This window comes from Aphidius gifuensis, linkage group LG5 (genome assembly GCF_014905175.1).
Source record: "Aphidius gifuensis isolate YNYX2018 linkage group LG5, ASM1490517v1, whole genome shotgun sequence".
Lineage (NCBI taxonomy): Eukaryota > Metazoa > Arthropoda > Insecta > Hymenoptera > Braconidae > Aphidius > Aphidius gifuensis.
In genome coordinates, this window is record NC_057792.1 from 15,487,819 (window position 1) to 15,506,753 (window position 18,935).

The 18,935-nt window shown below is 22.8% G+C and overlaps 1 protein-coding gene across 2 annotated transcripts in view; it reads right to left on the bottom strand.

Annotated features, from left to right (window-relative positions):
- LOC122857834 (kin of IRRE-like protein 2) overlaps positions 1-18,252 on the bottom strand; it is a 64,578-nt gene extending 46,326 nt beyond the window's left edge. For both annotated transcript variants that reach the window (XM_044160245.1, XM_044160246.1), the window contains exon 1: positions 17,805-18,252. In XM_044160245.1, the coding sequence (XP_044016180.1) occupies positions 17,805-17,850 (46 nt within the window). In that variant the 5' untranslated portion in view covers positions 17,851-18,252. The remainder of the gene's footprint in view (positions 1-17,804) is intronic.
- Between the last annotated feature and the right edge of the window lie 683 nt (positions 18,253-18,935).

Below are 18,935 nucleotides of genomic sequence, written 5' to 3' on the forward strand. Positions count from 1 at the left end.
AAATCTTAAATATAAAATCTAGTATTAAAATTGAGTCTAAAATGAATTTTACGTTTAACAAATAATAAAATATTTTTAGTTTAACAAAAAAGTTCTACAAATTTGATAAAAAATATGTCAAAATTGATATAATTTAAAAATTTTGGAAAAAAATAAATGAACTTTTAGAATCAGAATATGTTAGAAAAGTTTGCAATATTTAAATATTTGACATAAGTACATATAGCGACAAATATTTACTTATATATATAAATATACATACAAAATCGATAATAAATAAACTATAATTTTTATTAAGCAATTATTTAAACAAATTTTATATTAACTAATGAAATAAATAATCAAATGATATTCCAATATTATAACAATTTACAACTAAATGTCAACAAGCATCTCGATTCTCACAAACACAAGTAAGATGTTAAAAAGGCTGTGAGCTGATTTGACAGTATAGGCAAAAATTTGATATAGAGCACAAGTCCAAACATTTGATTATCTTAAAAGTACTCCCTTAAAAAAAAAATTTACATAATCAAACAAATATGAAAACTTTAAAAAATAAAATCTCATTAACGAAAAATAAAAAAAAATAGTATTTATAAAAGATTCGTAAAAGTAAAAAATTGTAAATTGCTTTAAAAAAAAAAAAAAAAAAAAATTTGAAATGTTGAAAAGTACTGTTAAATAAATAAGTGCATATGCGTTTATTTTAGTAGAAAAACGTGCAGACGCAATTTAAGTATTCACATAAATTTTATATAAAGTAAATATATACCTATATACATTTTGTCAACAACTCTCGTTTCTGAGGTGGTTAAGGAAAGGGGTGAGCTTGACAGTTGAGTGTTGAAACCCACCGAGGCCGAAAGTACCTTCTTGAGTCTCAAACAAAAACAATGACAAAGCCAAAAAAAAAAAATAAAAAAAAATGACAAACAGCCCAAATATAAACAAAGCAAATAAAAAAAGAATAATAAATAAATATACTTAAAAAAAAATCATGTCAATTTTTTTCAACTTGAATTTCTATATTAAAATAATCATAAAAATTATACGTATATGTAAAAAAATTATTACAATGGAATAATTGGAATATCCAAGCCAATTATTAAAATCAATAATTATATTTATGAAATTTGTATATATTAAATTTTTAAATTAAGTTGTGGTATGCGTGCTGTGGAATTGAACCGCCAGATTCGATTGACGCATGACGTCGCACACTGTGTGGTCAATCACGATTCTGTACATAACATAGCTGGTATATCGGATCAAATAGGTATTACCACGGTAATTTGACCTCCTTATCCTTATCCACTATTATAGGATTATTTTTCCCGCATATGTGGAAAAAGCAACGACATAATTTGAAAGAGAATAAATACACATTGTTTTGTTATAATTTAGACAGTTTTGAAATACATCAAAATTTTTAAATTATCAAATATAGAAATCTATATAAATTATCGAATTAATTAATTAAATTAATTATCAAATTTTTAAAATTAAAAATAGCCTATAATTAATCAAATTTAACAATAATTATAATTCTAAAAAATTGATAATATCCTCTCCTTAAATAATACTCAAACGTTCATAATGTAAAAAGCTTCAAATTTTTTTTTAAATATTAGAAACTGTTTAAAGGCGTTATAAATTATTTTGAATTTAATCAATTTAGTCGATTTCAAAAGCCAATAATAATTTTTATCATCGGGAACGCCATAATTCGGGTGAGGCACGTTTGACTGTTATTTATTTTTAAAATACAATTTATATTTATTTTTGATAAATAACTCATTCATACTTTTTTTATACTCGAATTACAAAGGAGGTTGACGATTTGGTTGTTATAATTAGTATGTATAATTATATTTTTTAAGCATGCTTTTTTTTTTCATCATTGATTTTTTTTTTTGATGAGACAATAAAAAGGGGATAGACACAATATGCATGAGTCATCAACTGAGCAATGTGTATCGTATCATTGTCCTCATCTAATACTACAAAGTAAAAAATGAAAAAAAAAAAATAAAAATTTTGTGTATATGCGCATTACAATGGAAAATTTTATAGTGGTGGACTGAAGAAGAAAATTTTTCAGCATTAGTGTGCTGGTTGATGGGCAAGGGCAGAGAGGAGAAAAATGAGGACTATATGAAGTGAATAGAGAGGACTCAAAACAATGCCGAGAGACCGGGTGACAGTCGGTTTAATTAAACGCATCGTCAGCTATGTATGGAAACAGTCTATGGTCTATGACAATGTGTGGAAATACGTCGAGTGCAGAATCGCACAACATACAGTATAAATTATATTTATTTTTTAATTTTATAAATTTTTTTTTTGGTTATAATTGAAGTTTATACGAGAAAAAAAAAAAAAAATGATTATTTCGAAAATTTATAAATAATATTTTTATGTAAATAAATAAATAAAAAGTTTTAAAAATTTAATGTAAAAATAAAATGATTAAATTGATGAATATTTATAATCTATTTATTTATTCAAAAAAATTAATTAATTAATTATTTTAATAAATTTTAAAAGAAAATCAATCAATAAATTAATTATTTTTTTTTTTATTCATTTAAATTTTTAATTGATAGAGTATTCAATTAAAATTATTTAAATATTTAAAAGATTTTTTTTTTTTTTATGAATTTAATAAATATGTAATAACTTTTTTATTGTTAAATTTTCAATTTATAAATAAAATGATTAATAATAATTTGTATTATATTTTTTTTAAATTGAAAAAAAAATAAATTGTAAAACATCAAATGCACTAATATGATTTGCACGCAAGTTTTATTACTAATGGATTCTCGAATTCACAAAGTAAAAAAAAATAAATAAAAAAATACGATAAACAAACTGGACCAATCGTGTTTCTGTATTTATTCCATTCGACTGGTCTGTTTCCTCTACCACTCTGTATATTTTCTGATTCAAAGCACACGCAGAGGCAGATGGAGTTTCCCTTTTAGAAAATATACTTCCTATTCTAGAGAATATATGGATAGTTTTTTTGTTTATTTTTTTTTTTTTTTTATCACAAAAATCTTGTTTTATTGAGAAAACTTACGATTTGAAATAGAATAAAAATAAATAAATATATAAACAGTATAAAAATGTCTGTTTATATATTAAATTTAAAAATATGAAAACATGTTATCGAAGTTTTCCTCCACAATTTCAAAGAAGTATAAAAAAAATAAATTTAAATTAAAAAAAAAAAATTTATTTTTTTCATTAGTTAATCGCAATTTATTTATTTAATTTTTTTTTATACTGTATTTTTTGTCTGGCATGCAAAGTTCCACCTTTTTCAAGCTAACCCCTTACCACCATCTCCAACCGTTGGACTTGGTGAAATTTATTCGTCTGCACAGCCTCTTAAATCACAGAATTTTCTATTTTTTTTTTCTTTCTCTCTCTTTCTCTCCTCTTGTCCTGATTTTTACAATTTTTATATATATATTTTTTTATATCTCTCTTTTTTATCCCTAGTTCTTTTACCGTGTGGTTCAACCCCCACTGGTACCTATACCACAACCACCACCTTGGACCTGTATACAATGCACGAGAACAGCAGTGCATATTTTATTTTTAAAGCTGGCTGCATTGACAATTTGCAGCAATGTTATGGAAATGCGATGTCACGTCCGTTCTTCTTTTCGCGTGGCCCGATGAAGGCAAAAAAAATATATAAAATAAAAAAGGCTTAAGGGATGAAGAGGTGACGATAAAAACAGAAAAAAAAAGCTGGTGACTAGCAAGAGGATAAAATTTTTTTCCTCGTAAATATATATATAAACTTTACACTATTCATTCATTTCCATTGTCGTCTATCGACTTTTCACATAACATGTATACATAATTTACGAACAGTTCTATTAACTATTTTTATTATATATTTTAAAATATTTTTATTTTCATAAATACAACAACAGTATTCGAGATCTTGTCAAAACCCATCTGCTCGATCTGTTGTGATGACTTTTGCGAGTATTTATTCGGTCTTTTCATTCACTGTATATATTTTTTGTTTTTAATTTTGAAATTAAAAAAAAATATATACAAAATAATGTGGACTGATGACAGTATTTTTTACATTTATTTTTTATTTTTTCATTATAAATGTAAAAGTCGGAAAATTATGAGACAACTTAATTATCAAAGACATACGCAAAGGGAATTAAAACTTTTAGTTAAACTTTTATAAGACCCAGGAAGGTCTTTGTTATGATTTTTTTTTTTTTCTGTATTTTTTTAGGTCTGCATTAAAAACCCTTGAGTATGTCTGGGTCTACAACTTTTTTCTTTATTTAGCAATTAACTTGATTTGATGAAGACTATAAAATTCAAATAATAAACTCGGTATTTTGTAAATATATATATTTTTTTTACTATCCAGAAAATTGAAAAAATTGTGGAACTTTATGTAGAGAGCTTTAATTAATTGCTTCGTTATTTTTAGATTGATGAAAGCTTGTAAACATTGAATTTAAATTTTCAAGAGTACATTAAATATTACTAAAAATACAACAAACTATATTCAAAGATAAAAATTTATATTAAAAATAATTACTCTCTGTATTTTTTAAAATAAATATTTAATTTGAATTCTCACAAATGTACTGTATTAAAAATAAATTTTCAATATTTTTCCGTCGATTAATATTCATTTAAAATAATAATAACAAAAAAAAAAAAAAAAAAGTAGAGTTAAAAATAAACTGCAATATAAATCACATCAATGACAAATAAATTTTATTCATTTATTTTCATTTTTATCGGTCGATTAATATACATCAAGTATTTAAAAAAAAAAAAACAATCTTTTATTTCATACAATACCAAGGTGTGAGTAAAATTTTTAACGTTAAATTTATAAGAGAAAAAAGCTTTCAAGCAAAGTCATAAATCGAAGAACGGAAGAAATGTATAGTATCTATACGAAAAAGTAACGGTAAAATTCTACTATGTATTTGAGCTTTTCGTTGTCTTCTGTCTCACTTCCCATCCTTTCATTCATTCACATATACCCATATCCCTTTATTTTTTATATTTTTTTTTTTCATTTTATTTCGCGAAACAACGCCTGCACATTTACAAGGGAAGTAGAAATTCCACTTGTCTATATATATAAATATATAAAACACTGACACACAGTCAATGTCCTACGATTCATTCGGTCGTACCGGAAATCAACGAGATTGGATGTTTCTAGCAACAATAAAAATAAAAATAAAATAGATGAAAATAAAAGATAAAAAAATAATATTAAGGAAAGTGTACAGCACTCACGTAAATTAATAAACAACTTGAATAATTTTAATTTCATTATGTGAAGAAATTTACACATGTGTTAATTTTAATTTTTTTTTTCATATGAAAAAATAATATAAAAAAAAATAAACTCGTTAAAAAAAAATTTACATAATTTAGTTGATTAATTTATTGGAAAATATAACCAGTATGTTCATTTATATTAAAATTCACATTTTATATTTATCCAGTAATATTAAATGTTATAAATCATTCTTTAATGATACTTGAAAATTTTTTTAACACACGCATTTTCATGCAAATAAACTTGAAAAAAAAAAATCAACATCAGCAACGTAAGCATTATAATGAAATTTTTTTCTTTTAACATTTGACTTGTGTATGTATATTTTTATCATAAAAAAGAGCTTTAGTAAACAGGAAAAAAAAAAAGAAAAAAAATATATATAGTCAAAATAAAATGATAAGAGTGAGAAAGATAGGAAAAACTACACCAACCCTCATTATTTTCATCGTGAAAAAGAATTTTCATAAAAAAAAAAAAGATTATAATTCAAAACATCATCTTGCTATATTATAAAATACCATCTGCCCTGGAAAAATCTTTCAGTAATTGTTCATAACCTTTATTAAAAAAATAAAACAAGGAATTATTGCTAGCTCAAAGAAAATAATTTACACTTTTACATAATACATATTGTCTACGTTCAATCGATTTGAATAAAAAATGAAAAAAAATTAAAAAATAAACGAGAAAAACTTTCGCGGAGAAACTACTTGTTAGTCCTGAAGAAACATTGCAATTGAAACTGAATTTATTACTTTACCAAAGTGAATCATCAATAATGGTCTATAAAATCTGACCTATTTTCATGAATAAATTGAAACGATGTAATCAACGTTTCAAGATAAATAAAAATAAATAATTAAATAATAAAAAAAAAAAAGAAATTAAAGCTTTTTTTATACATCATATTTATGGTAAACGAATTTTTTTTTTTTTTTTAAATCTCTATTATAATCGATAAAGTTTAACTATTTTTATGATGAAAAAAAAAAAAAAAATTACCAAGTTACCTGGGTTAAATGTGTTTGATAAAAATGCATATTCAAGATTAAATATATAAATAAAATAAAAAGTTATTTTAAATAAATTGTTAGGTTATTATATTAACTTTTCATATCCGTATGTTGCGCAGTTGCTGGGGCTAATGGTAGATTGTATGTTATTGATGTTGATCAAAGAAAAGAAATTAATTTTTAAAGATGACAAGTAACAATATCAACTGTTGAATCATATTATCAGAAAAAAAAATAAGATTGGCAACAGGAACAAGATTAAAAATAGCTAGTGATAAAAAATTCCCAAAACAAAAAGAAAATCATCAGTTAAAAAATTAAGACAACTCAATTTGTAAACATTCTCCGAATTATTTTCATTTTTCCCGACTTTTTACGCGAATGACTCTTGACACAAAAGCTCTAAATATATAGTAATAAAATATTTTTTTTTAAATCATTATATTTTGTAAAAATATCCTACACAATTAAAACACATTATAAAAAATTCAAATTCAAGTCCAAAAAAAGTTTCACAAAGCATTTATAAAATCCTAGACATTTATTTTCATTGCCCAGAATTTACCACCGAGTTTTGAATTTTTTCCTTCCTCATTTTAAGCACCTTCCGTTTACTTGACTAAGAAAAAAAATTCACCTACCCCTTGAGGGGTTTATACAAAAAATTCTTTAGTAAAACTGAGAAAGTGACACGTTTTAAAAAAGACCGCGTGTGTATTTACCATTGAAACGAATCATCACACCCTCGGGGGACAACTCAAGTGTATATATCTTTTGTTTCTTTTTTTTTTGTTTTTATTTCAACTTCTCCATTTCATGCTATTACGTTATTTGCACTTTTCCATCGGTGTCAAAAAGATGGATGAAAATCATCTCTAAACAGATCTTTCATCATGAAAGGCTATTCGTCATAATCAAAATTAATGAAAACAAGAAAAATAATAATAATAACAATAATAATAACGATAAAGAGAGAAAAAAATAATAACAACAATAAAAATAAAAATGTTAAAAAACAAAAGAGGGAAGATAAATAATGGAAAAATGATGGAAAATGTTTGGAACAGGAAAACAAAGTTTTGTTCTGGAATGGCAAATAAATCCTGATGCTAAAAGTCCATTAACCCCATTTCCATTTTTGCGTAACCACGAGATATATATTATTCTATTTTTTAAAAATGACATTTTACTAAATTCGGTCATCTCACTTCAATAAACTAAACTATATATTTTTAAAATCATTGTTTTGAATTTTTTTTTTTTTATTTTTTAAATATATTCATTAAATTTTTCTATTCAAAAACACACGGTAGATATAAAAAACTAAATAGTTTAAATATTTAGTTTTATGTATAATCGTTAAAAATAATATGAAATAAAAATATGTTAAAAATACATACATGTATATATAGTATATTCTGGTGTAAAAATAATACAATAAATGTATCGACATGAATACAGAAGCTTTGGTATAGAAAATAAAAAATAAAAAAAAAAATGGATAAAAAATATCAACCCTTTGTTATTACTGCGACGAATGAGAGTTTATTTTTTTTTATTTTTATATTCTTTGTTTTAGTTTTTCTTTAGTTCACTATGATGTAACCTCTCGTGATGTTATTCGTTCAGACACATGTCTATTGAAATACTTCAACCTATATTACCTTTATGTGAAATGGGGATGTTTTTACAATAGACTATGAAATACTTAACCATGCAGAAATTACCGAAAAGTTGCAATATTCAATGAAGATTATTTTGAATTAAAAATACATCATAAAAATCTATTCAACAATTTAAAAAAAATATACATGTACAAGTATCAATGTGTAAGTTATAAATGCGCCAGTAAAAAAAATTCTCATTCATTTTCTATTTAAAAGAAAACATGTTTTAAAAGTTACAGCCAATGTCAAAATTTACCTCGAGCGATAAAAAATGTTAATAAAAAAAGTATATATATTTTTTTTTATATAATATGCCTAATGGAAATGATAAATTAAGGACTGAATAATTATAATTTTTTTTTAAATTGAACAAGTGCTTAGAAACAAAAAAAAAAAAAAAACATCATCTAAAAAGTTATTTACTAAATCTCAAATATACATGTGTGTTTATAATTTCGACAAAATCAATTTTTTTTTTTTTCTTCAGGAATGATTTGATGGGTTTTTCTTTGTTGTTTATTTTTTCTTTTTTACCTAGAGGGAGATTTTTATTGTCTCGGTGACGAGTTGAGCGTAAATTGAATCTGGAGATATATTCGAATCCGTACATACAATAATAGAGGATTGAAATAAATATATACAGATATTGTATGTCGATAATGAAACTGTGTTTAGAAAAAAAAAAAAGAAAATTAAAAACATGTTTGAGGTTGAACGGTTATCCAAGACGATACATGTATAGAAAAATAATTTTTTTTAATATCAATATTTAATGTAGACAATGAAGAATATTCTGTAAAAACTTTCAAGTATATTCACACTTAAATTAAAAAGTTATTCATACCTATGTGGTAATTATGAAAAAAATTCAACATGAGTTTTTATATAAAGCCACCAATAATTTACTTTTTTTTTTGTATAAAAAAAATATATATGATTTATATTACGCAAGACGTTTATTTTTAATTGTTTTTTGATAAATTTTAATTTTAAAAATAATCAAAATGCTATAGTCCATCTAGAAACTACGAGTCTGACTATATATTGACTTATTCCACTTGAATTTTGTCGATTTACGTCATAAAAACTCTTCCACTCACTGAAATTATTTCAAACTCGTTACAGAATAAATGAAGTAAAATTAAATATATAATTGTGTATCGATTAATGTTTTATTTACTTTTAATTAGTAATTTAATAATTGCAATTTTTAAATTAAAGAGTTTATCAAAAAAAATTAAATGTTTTTTTTTGTCTTATTATTTTTTTTTTTGATATTTTCCATAAAGAAATTTTTACTTTGAAAAATAATGTATAATAATAAACTGTTAATGTTTAATAAAATTTAAAAACCATTTAAAAAAATAAAAAAAATAAATAAATAAATAATTTTTAACAACAGATTTTTTAGCAATTAAATTATAAACGTAAAACATGTTGAATTTTAATTGCTGTTGAAATAGTATTTATTTTGGTAATCATTGACCCAATGACGCTATTTAAATTCACTGATTTGCCCTCAATATCAATACGTGAACCGGATATATATAGGTTATGGCTATTATATAAACATAAATTCGTTGCGGCTGTTTTCACTCAACCATAAAAAAATACATTAAAATTTTATTTATACATGTATGCACTGATACAATAATCAATAATATTATTATTATTATTTTCTTTTAAGTTCAAATAAAAATAACACGATATTGTATGAAGCATTGTAAACTGAAATTTCTTTTACCATCGTAAACTTGAAAATAAAATGAATGAAAAAAATTGTCACTTTTAAAGTTTGATGTCATATTGTATTTCTGATATCTCTTCACTATATTTTTCTAGATTTATTCATCTTTTCGATATTGTATTTATTTTCTATATGTTTTTTATGTATCTAGATAACATTTTTATAACACAAAAAATTTTATTTTTATTTAAAATATTTTTACTTCAGTGTAAAATGAATATAACAAATATTATTTTCCTAATTCATTAATGCTTTTTAATTGCTTCTTTTTTTCAATTAATTTATATTTTAATAAATAATCTATTGACCTCAATTTTAGTTAAACAATTTTTCAAAAAACCTTACAAATTACTCAGAAATTTGTTTGAAATAAAAATTAAAATATTTATCCAGTAGCTTAAACAGTTTATAATGACTACCTCAATGATCTTTATTTAAAAAATTTTTTTTATATATAATTCTTAGATTAAAAAATTTTTTTTTTCTTCAGGATTTATTCATTTTATATATAAGTTAACCTCGTGTGTTATTCGTGAAAAAATAAACACACACAAAAAACACTTGCAATTTTGAACTTTTCAAAAAAAAAAAACATACTTTGAAGCTTAAGTATTTTTATTTCTTTCACCTTCGTGCCGAGATAGAAATTTTTTTCTACTTTTTTCTTTACATTATCTACATTTTTGCTTAAACTTTTTTCCTATTCACTTTTTGTCCGACATTTAACAAAAACAAATGGAAAAAAAAATAATAAATACCGAGATAAGATATTTGTCGCACATAATAAGATTGGTGACAAAAAAAACATGAATTTTATTTTCGCGTATTAAATTTTTTACTATGTAAAAAATAAATGAATAAAACAAAATTTTAAAAGTAAAAATAATAATCTCATATTGTTACGAATATCAAATGAATTTTTTATTTTGATTTTACGATAATTTATTATTTAATATATTTATGTTAAAGTTTTGTATACAAATCAGTTGTACATCGCCATTGTCGAAGTATGTTTATTGTATTTAAATGCGTTGTCAACTTTCATCTTGTTTTATACCAGTAGGAAAACAAATGTCTATTTATCGAATCGTAAACAAGTGTGGTTATATACAACTGACTCATCAACTTCTTGATGTATATACTCGTCGAAATCATTCCCTACATACATTTGTATTTTATTTCCGAAATTCCAAACTTTAAATGACCAACATATATTACGTTTTACGTATTGTTTTATATCCTATTTACTTTTAATATATAAAATCAAAATTTCAATTTTATTTGTTAAAATGCTTTACTTAGTATTTTATGGCTATGATTTAAAATCACAATTGAATATTAAACTATTTATTAAAATAAATTTACTTCATAAATTAAATCGATAAAAATTAATTTTTTTTGTTTTTTAATTTTAAATTTTTCTGTTTTTTATTTAGTTAAAGCAAGAGAATTTATTGAGACCGAAAAATTCTGAATTTTTTTGGAATTTGTAAAATAAATGTTATTTTTTTTTTAATAATTAAATATTTTATCGAAAAAATTGAAATTTATTGCCAAATATCAATGAAATGATGTATTTTTTAATTAATTATAAAAATGTCTGTATAGTGATATGTCTTTTAGGGTAAAATAAATATAAAAAAAAAGTATAAAATATGTTTAAAATTCGTCTACCTAAATTTATATTTATTATTATAATAATTCATATTGTTCACTTGGAAATAAAATTACCCTGATGTAAATAAAACTGATGAGGTCAAAAAATTTTATCCATTTTAAAAAGTAAGCTTTGTGGTTTAAATGATCATTGATATTTAACATGCTGCTGAGTTATGATTAAAATAAATGTTTTTGATGAAAAGCGGCTTTTATAAGTATGAATATAAGACCCAGTGTATAATTTGATTTAGGTATCAAAGTTTTAGTAACAAGGTCGTTTAAAATGTAACTTTGGAAAGTCTTCACTATACTATAGTGAATTACATCTTTCATAGCCATCTGGGTAGCCACTTAAAATTCTTCAAACATCATCACACTATATATATACAAAATACTCATACGACTTTGTAATTACAACTTAATATATCATCAAAATATGTATCTATTATTTGTTATTAACTTTAAACAAAGTCAAATATTATTCATCGTTAATTCAATGCAAATATACAAGTTAATTTTTTCTTTTTAAATTTTACGAAAAAAAAAAAAAAAATTACATATACAGCATTGAAAATTAATCTAATAAAAAAGTATGACTTGTGTTTCACATTGATGCTTAAATGTTTTGTTATTTATTTTTAAAATCAATGAAAACAATAAATTAGTTGTCAAATAAAAAAAACAAAAAAAAGCTCTCTCACTTGTTTGACGTAAATTTTTCAATCAAATCAATTAATTAAACCATTAATAAATAATTGAATGACTAAATATTTATAAATATATAACAAAACATTAAAAGCTCATCTTTAGAATACATAATCTAAAACACATTTACCAATTCACATAAATATTCAATTGATTTTCCATAAAACTTTTAATATATAAAATAAATAAATAAATATAAATATATGAATAATATGAATACATATCAATAAAAAAAAAAATTATAAATGTGGCTTGAATATTATTACGTAATTCATACTTTTTCAACATCTGCTACAATATTTTATATGGAATCCTACCAAGAATCTATTATTTCTCTGTTAAGTGCAACACATGGTAAAATCAGAGTAAAATATATATATCTATAAAAGATGGTGGTGGATGTTATCCAACACCTTTATTATTACAAGTGATTGATTTCCAATTCAGAAAGCTCCATGTATACATGTCTAAAACCTGAAAAATGCTTCAATCGTATATTTCAGCTTACAATGAGTCGAAAAAAAATAAAATAAAATAAAATAAAATAAAAATGCAATCAGAAAATCCACTGGATTATGTGGCATTTATTCTCGTTCGCTGATTCTACGCTATGCATGGTAAAAAAATTTCTAAGCTTGAAAATGAACCGTCAAAAAAAAAATAATAATAATAAAATGTGATCGCAATTTTGGTCTTTTGTATTCAGAGAAAACGTACTGCTTGTGAACGTTAAGATAAAGAGTCAAGCTTTGTTTAAAATTTTTTTTCATGATTTTTCTTTTTTTTCCAAAGAAAGGATATAATATATTTTCTACAGTATGCGTAATGTTAATTCTAAAATTTTACCATATTCATTTTCCATTGTTTTCATATACATATATTTTTTTTTTACATTGTTTGGCTGTTTTATTTTTCATTTTTTCCTTTCGTTGTCTTTTGTTCATGCAGTTTAATTCCATATTAGTCAAAAACATATACAACATATGAATTATTAAACGGTGCAATGACAATTTACTCTTAAATTTCTTTTTTTTTTTTTAGCTGAATAAAATGACAAAGACACTCAGTTAAATGAGCTTGAATATGTGCTTTTTCGCCAGCAATTCCAGTCAATGGATAATTGCTTTTTAAGTAATTAATAAATTATTAATTTAAATTCTATATATACGAGATATAAAAATTAAAATACATTCGTTTATTGAATTTAAAATTTTATATTTAAAAAAAAATAGTTTATTGTTAATTTATAATATCAGATTTTTTTTTTTTTTTTTATTCAAGCTTTATGGTTGCTATAAACGAATGCATAACACGTACGCTTTATCCAATATTGCTGCTAAAAAATCATAAAAAAATTTTACGATTTTCAAGTTAAAATGTTTTATTAAAAACTTTATTTAGTTTTATTATATTTTTTCATTTTTTTCTTGAGCTATGATATTTTTTTTTTTATCTTTTCATCTTCTATATATTTATGTTAATTTTTTTTTTATTTTTGTGGCATCTATAACTTTCGAAAATATATTGTACACAAAATATCACACCTGTAAAGTTGTTTTTATTTTTGTATTCTATATTAAAATATTTTTATCGTAATGATTTATATATTAGTAAAAAAATACAAGCTTGTAAATGTTTGCACGTGATTAAAAAAATAAAAATAATTCATAAACTTGTTATTGTAAATATTTTTGTATACACTGACAGCTGATTTGTCAATTTGCCATTTAAATTTTGCAATTCTGCAGAATAAAAATGAATTAAAAAATATAAAAAAATAAAATAAATATAGGTTGATATGAACGTGAACATAAAACATCACATGTGTAAATACGTATTTCACTCAAATCCATTTTAAATTTATATAGCGACGTGACAACATTTATGATGATGGGAAATCAGCTGTCTGGTTAAGAGTCACATTTTTATAATAATAATAAAAAAAAAATCGTTTACAAAATCCATAAGCTCATAAAAGGTTGAAATATAAAAACTAAATATAAAATTAACTGAACCAATATAAAGTTCATAATTATATATTTAACAGTACTGACAATATTTATGCCGAATTAAAAAAATTTATTAATGTGAATTTGAGCTACTATGTTTTTCCAATAATATAAAAACTAATTAAACATTCAAAAATAAATTATAAAAGATAAATGACTATAATTACAAAATAGTATTTCAATAAAAGTTTCATTCAAAGTTCATTTGATAAATTATAGTTTTGAAGTTCTATTTAGTAAATTTCTTAAAGCTCAAATAGCTTTTGAGTAAAAAAAAAAATAACATAAAGAATCATGTGACATGTGATGACATCTCGTGAAATTTAAGAGGAAATAAAGTTTACAAAAAAAAAAAATAAACTAACAAATAAATAACATAAAAGTCTATATAGAATTATTTTTTTTTTAAATTAATTTTCAGAATTTTCAAATTAATAAAATTCCAATTCTACCAATTGTTTGAAACATTTGTGAAATCAATTTTATTATTTTTGATCATAAATGAAATTAAAAAAAACCACTACATTGATAATTGAAAAAAGTTTCAAATAGTTTCAGAAATTATATACGATTCATTGTAAATTAATTTATAACTTGAAAAAAAATCGAATAAATATTTTTTTAATAAATTTTTTCTCTAAAGTTTACTTGATAAATTATAACTTGTAAAATTGTACAGAAATTTTTAAAGCTTGAATAGCTTTTGAGTAAAAGAAAAATAAAAAAAAAAAATGACATAATGAAACATGTTACACAACACATGATCTCAACTTGTAGAATTTAAGGAGGAATAAATAATACTACAATAACAAGGCACGAATATCATAGAACTAACTCAACGAAAATACCAAGTTAATTAACATAACGAAATGACTTCTCAAGTAGCAATTCTTGAAAAAAATTCATCTTTACTTATATTCAAGTAAATAAAGAAAAGAAAAATAATATTTTTTTTGTTGAATAAGAGAGTTTAAATAAGCAAAGATTTATACGTAATATAATGAATGAGAAAAGTATGTCTCTTTAAGCCCTGACGTTGAAAATTTTGTATTCTAAAAACTTTAGTGGTTTCTTCGGGGAATTGTTGAAGAGAGATAATGTAAAGTAGATGATTTTCAAGGATTGAGGTTTTAAAAATAACAAACAAATAATAGCTATATAGATTGACTTTTGAATAACTTGAAATAATACTTTGAGATTGAGTTTAAAATATTATTTGTTTGTCTAAATACCTTTTTTTTATTCTCTTATTTTTTATATCTAATCATTTTTTAGATGAAAAAACAAATTTCATAACTTTAGTTAATTAATAACCTGCAAGTTTTTTGAATTTAATTTATTTATTTGTTTATTTTTTATTCAAAACTCAACAGACAAATTTAATTATATTTTTTTTTGATAATATGAGCTTTTTTTCAATTGTCATCGTTTAGATAAGGAAAAAAATTATATAACTTTTAATTAATAACCTGCAACTTTGGTGAGTTTCAAATAAAAAATAAACAAATAAATGAATTAATTAATTTCCAAATCCAAGTGAGAAAAAAATAATTTAAATAAATAAATAATAAATAAATCTTGAATCTAAACCGAAAACAAATATTTTTTTCTTTAAATATTCATCGAGAATAAATAAAAAAAAAAAAAAAAATGATATATTTTTAGTAATAAAAATTAATTAAACATTAAAATTCAAAAATTACATTTCATTGAGCTGTCTTTGAACATTAAACAAAGAATAAAAATAAATATGTATTTCAGTTGAATATTAATCTTTCTGAAGAGTAAGAGAAATATAGTTCAATGAGTTTCAATTAGAGTCACTGGTTTGCTGTTATATATATATAAATCAAGAATATCAAGAATGAGTTCATCAATTTGTGCAGTAACAAGGACCTTCAATCCTTCTATATAAATGAAGCGGTTTTCTGGTTCATTCTCTTCTGTATACTATATGTATAATACCATCAAACTTTGAGTCTGATTTATACTAAAATCATTTGATTCGTTCATTCTATCTCTATATATATATTTCTCTTAACTTACTTCTACTTCACAATCGTAAAGAAATAAATGATTTCCAAAACTGCTTACTAAAGTACGCCCATTTCATCAGCTCAACGACACGCTCCATTTAATACTACCATACGCTATACAGTTACGAGGGAAAAAGAATAAAAAAAAAAAAAAATTACTTCCTTTGACTTAACTCTCTACCTACTTTAATTCCCTCGTTCATTTTCTCAATTTTTTTTTTTTTTATTCATCAGCATATTATACTAGTTGGTTGCCATTTTGTTTATCTTTAATTTTAGTCACGAATCTTAAAACTTTTTTAAATATTCGTTTAAAACTTTTTTTTTTTTCTTCATTTGATTTTAAATTTGAAATTTTTTTTTTATGAATTTAAAAAATATTATTATCATGAATACAATAACGTTTTAAATTTACAAAAAAAAGTTTACGTTTATCAAGACTATATACTTGAAGATATTTTTAATCAAACTTGCCTAAAAGCTTGGGAGTCTGTTGAACTTTTTATTTTTATTTACAGCTTTTATTTTTTTTATTTATTTTTTTTTTGTGTTTGTTGAAACGCCCCGAAAGCGCGCTTTCAAGCGGGACCATTGCATATTGTGATTTGTGGATTGTGATAAAGTTTTGGCAAAAGTTTTTAAAGTTGATGTAGTTTATCGAGTCCAAATATCGATAGGACAATTTATCATGATTGACAATTTGATCGAATTTGTGGTGGACCTTTTTATTTTATTTTTTTTTTCAAATCAATTATTAATTATTCTATTATCGCAAAAATAATAATTAATTAAAATTTATAAAATATTGAGCTTGGTGATTTAAAAAATTGTCGATTCGTGAATTTAATTAACAATTTGAATGGATTTAATATTTAATTAAAAAAAAAAAACATATAGATTTTACTTGTAAATTTAGAAAATAGTATAAAACTTTTTTAACTTAAAAATTTTGATACAGCCTTAATGTAGTTTTGTATAATGCAATTTAATTTTCGTAAATTTAAAAAATTTTCAAACGCAAATAGTAAAGCTAGGTTGTTAGTAAAGTCGAGTTTAAAAGCGCGGGAATACAGAGTTAAATTACGAGCGGTGATTGGGATTATTCAGTTGAAGTATGTTTTTAGTTTGGGGGGATGAAAAAGGGGGGTCTGTTAATTCAAGCGTTTGAGAAAACACGTGTTAGAGAACCAAACGAGTTACGGTATATATTTTTGCAATCAACTATCTGTCTCGAATGAGTCAGTCTAATTTTTTATCTCTCTTTTTTTTTTTTTTACTATTTGCATTGAAGCTGTTTGATGGGACATCACGAAACTTTTGACCTGAACTAATTTTTTAAATTTAATTTATAAAAATAAAAAATTTTTAGCTTTGATTTGCCTGTGGCACGCTTTCCACATTGATGAAAATCAATGATCAGGAAATTGATACTTTTCACATGAAATTGAAACTCTGACACAAACAAAAATTTGTTATTTCAACTGACAATAAATTGAATTATCATGCTCACTTGTTAAAATAAATACATATATCGATTAAAAATTATTTTTTTTTTATTTTAAATAATAATGAAATTTCACTTTAATAATTTCATATATAAACTCACCAGTGAAGACTAGCGCCACTTGAATGAGCAATATAATCTGGAACATTTTTGATTCTTAATTAGCATCAAATGCTAATGGAATAAAAAATTGTACAATTTTTTTTTTTTATTAATTATTTAAAAATAAGTAAATCCAATTCATTGAAAGTTATAACTAAACACAAATTTTTTAAAGCACATTTATACTTTTTTAAATAACATTTTTGTCATTTTAAAAATGTTTTTTTTTTTTATTTTTTTTTTTAATTATAAATTTTGATTAATTTTTTTTTTTTTTAATTTTGAAATTTAATTTATATTGTTGGAAAATAAGGGAAAACTTTTAAAATATTTTTGATGATGTAGTTTGATATATGCAAAGTGTATAATTTAATTATATTTAATAATTATATAATATTTGAATTTAAAGGGTTGTTGAATATACGCGGGCAAAGTCTCGCCACCGACTGACGTTGCGCGATTTTACGTTAGCACTCTGCCACTGAATTAAATGTTGCGCGTCTCACTCTAGCTGCGCTCGTCGTATCGTATACTGCGTGGACCACTGAACAAGCTACCCCTAAAATAACTACCCCTTAAAATTGTATTTGCACCAGGGTAAATTTATGCCCTCTCTTTAACGCCGTGGTGGTAATTCAGGATACAACCAATTTGCCATTTATCTGGGTTATTTTATTTTTTTTTTAAATTTGATAGAAATAATAAATTATTTTTTTTTAAATATCTCCCTTGTGTTTAACATCTTTTAAACGAATTTTTATTATACACACAATCTCATTAAAATCTTTACCTTACAAATATAAGACTTTGGAAAAAAAACACTCTTTTTTTTATCTTTTTTTCTCGACATTTTTAAGTTTACAAAAAAAAATAAAATAAATAACAAGAGGGTGTATAGGTATAGAGAGTAATTTTTTTTCGGAGTTAATTTTACAAATTTTCAAATTAAAAAAAATTTGGGCTTTAAAATTTATAAAAATAATCATTTGTTTTTTAATCATAGAAGAAACTAATGGATAATGAAAATGGGTATTACAAAAATACCGTGCAACAACAAATATTTATTGTAAAAAAAATTATTGGAAATCAAAAGACCAGTGGGAAATTATGAAGCTAAACTTTTTTTTTAGA